This window comes from Metschnikowia bicuspidata (genome assembly GCF_001664035.1).
Source record: "Metschnikowia bicuspidata var. bicuspidata NRRL YB-4993 chromosome Unknown METBIscaffold_2, whole genome shotgun sequence".
Classification (NCBI taxonomy): domain Eukaryota; kingdom Fungi; phylum Ascomycota; class Pichiomycetes; order Serinales; family Metschnikowiaceae; genus Metschnikowia; species Metschnikowia bicuspidata.
Window position 1 is genome coordinate 775533 of NW_017387732.1, and position 1380 is coordinate 776912.

At 67.1% G+C, this 1380-nt stretch overlaps 1 protein-coding gene across 1 annotated transcript in view; it reads left to right on the top strand.

Annotated features, from left to right (window-relative positions):
- Window positions 1-415: 415 nt before the first annotated feature.
- Window positions 416-1380, top strand: part of METBIDRAFT_40599 (uncharacterized protein) — a gene marked incomplete at both ends in the record, with an annotated part of 3896 nt that continues 2931 nt past the window's right edge. Inside the window, one exon of the mRNA XM_018857294.1 lies at window positions 416-1309. Within this exon, the coding sequence (XP_018712532.1) occupies window positions 416-1309 (894 nt within the window). The remainder of the gene's footprint in view (window positions 1310-1380) is intronic.

The window sequence follows — 1380 nt, forward strand, 5'->3', positions numbered from 1 at the left end:
TGCATCTTTCTTCCCCAAGAACTGGGGTATTAGCACTGAAGGCCCACCGCACCATAATACATCACCCAAATACATAACCACCCAGTCCATCCTAAAAACACCTAACCCACAAACCCATAAACCCACAACCCCATAAACCCACAACCCCATAAACCCACAGCACATCCCGCCCAAAAATCCACAAAGCCACATCACAAGGCCCCACCCCCAAGCCACTCCCTCCAGAGCCACAGCAACAACAAGCACGCGTGCGCGCGGCTGCCCCGGATTTCGCCCGGCGCACAAAAAAAACACCTCCAAGTACCCCCTCTTTTTTCTACAAAACACTTTCCAGGCCCCGCCCCACGCGCCGCCACCGCCGCCACGCGCCGTTTTCGCCGCCGCACACCGCCGCCACCGTCTCCGGCGCCCGAAAATGCCCCCGGCCCTCGCGTTCGTCGGCGCCTTGAGCCCCACGCAGGAGCACTTCCTCAAGAAGTTCCTCGTGGAGGCGTGTCTCCAAAAAGAGCTCCAGGAATTCCTGAACCCGGCCGGGCTCGCGTGCCTAGGGCCGCCGTTCCGCCCCGCGCCCGCGCCCGCACGTGAGCCGCCGGCGCCCGTGCCGCTCTTGCGGTTTTTCTTTGCCCGCTTCGTGGCCTCGTTCCCGTTCATTGCCATGAACCCGCACACCGACCAGACCGCGTTCTGGCGGGACACCGTGCAGCCGTTTGTGGACAGCTTCAACGCCAAGCACGTGCTGGGCGCGGCGCGCCGCAAGGGCCACCGCACCAAGCGCCGCCAGGCCAACCGCCAGCTCCTGCGCTCGCTCCTCCTCTTCTACAACTCCATGCTCAGCCTGCGCCGCGAGCTCGCGTACTTGCTGGCGGCCCGCTTGAGGCCGTCGGACCAGGGCAAGCTCGACAAGCTCGCGCGCGCGCCGGCGCCCGTCACGGTGCCGCTCGCCGCGTTCCACGCGCCGGCCGGGCTCGCGGACTACCTGAAGATGACGTACACCAACAACTACTGCGTCAACATCGTGGCCGTGGACGTGGACGCGGACGCGCCGCCGCCCGGCCGCGTGGCCTGGGCGCTCAGCCTGCTCCGCCTCGTGGCGCCCGCGCGCAAGGCCCCGCCCACCGGGCGCTGCCGCTTCGTGCTCCAGGTGACCCGCCGCACGGTGCACGCGGGCCGCGCCAGCTACCGCTCGCACTTCGTGGCGCGCCGCTACTCGGACTTCCGCCGGCTCGAGCACGCGTTGAAGGCCCAGTTCCCGGGGCTCATGTCCACGGAGATCCACGGCTTGCCCGCGCGCTTCAAGCACGACCTGGGCGTGCGGGGGGATGCCTCCGCTGGAATCAGCGCCCTGGAGAATGCCTCCGCTGGAATCAGCGCCCTGGAGAA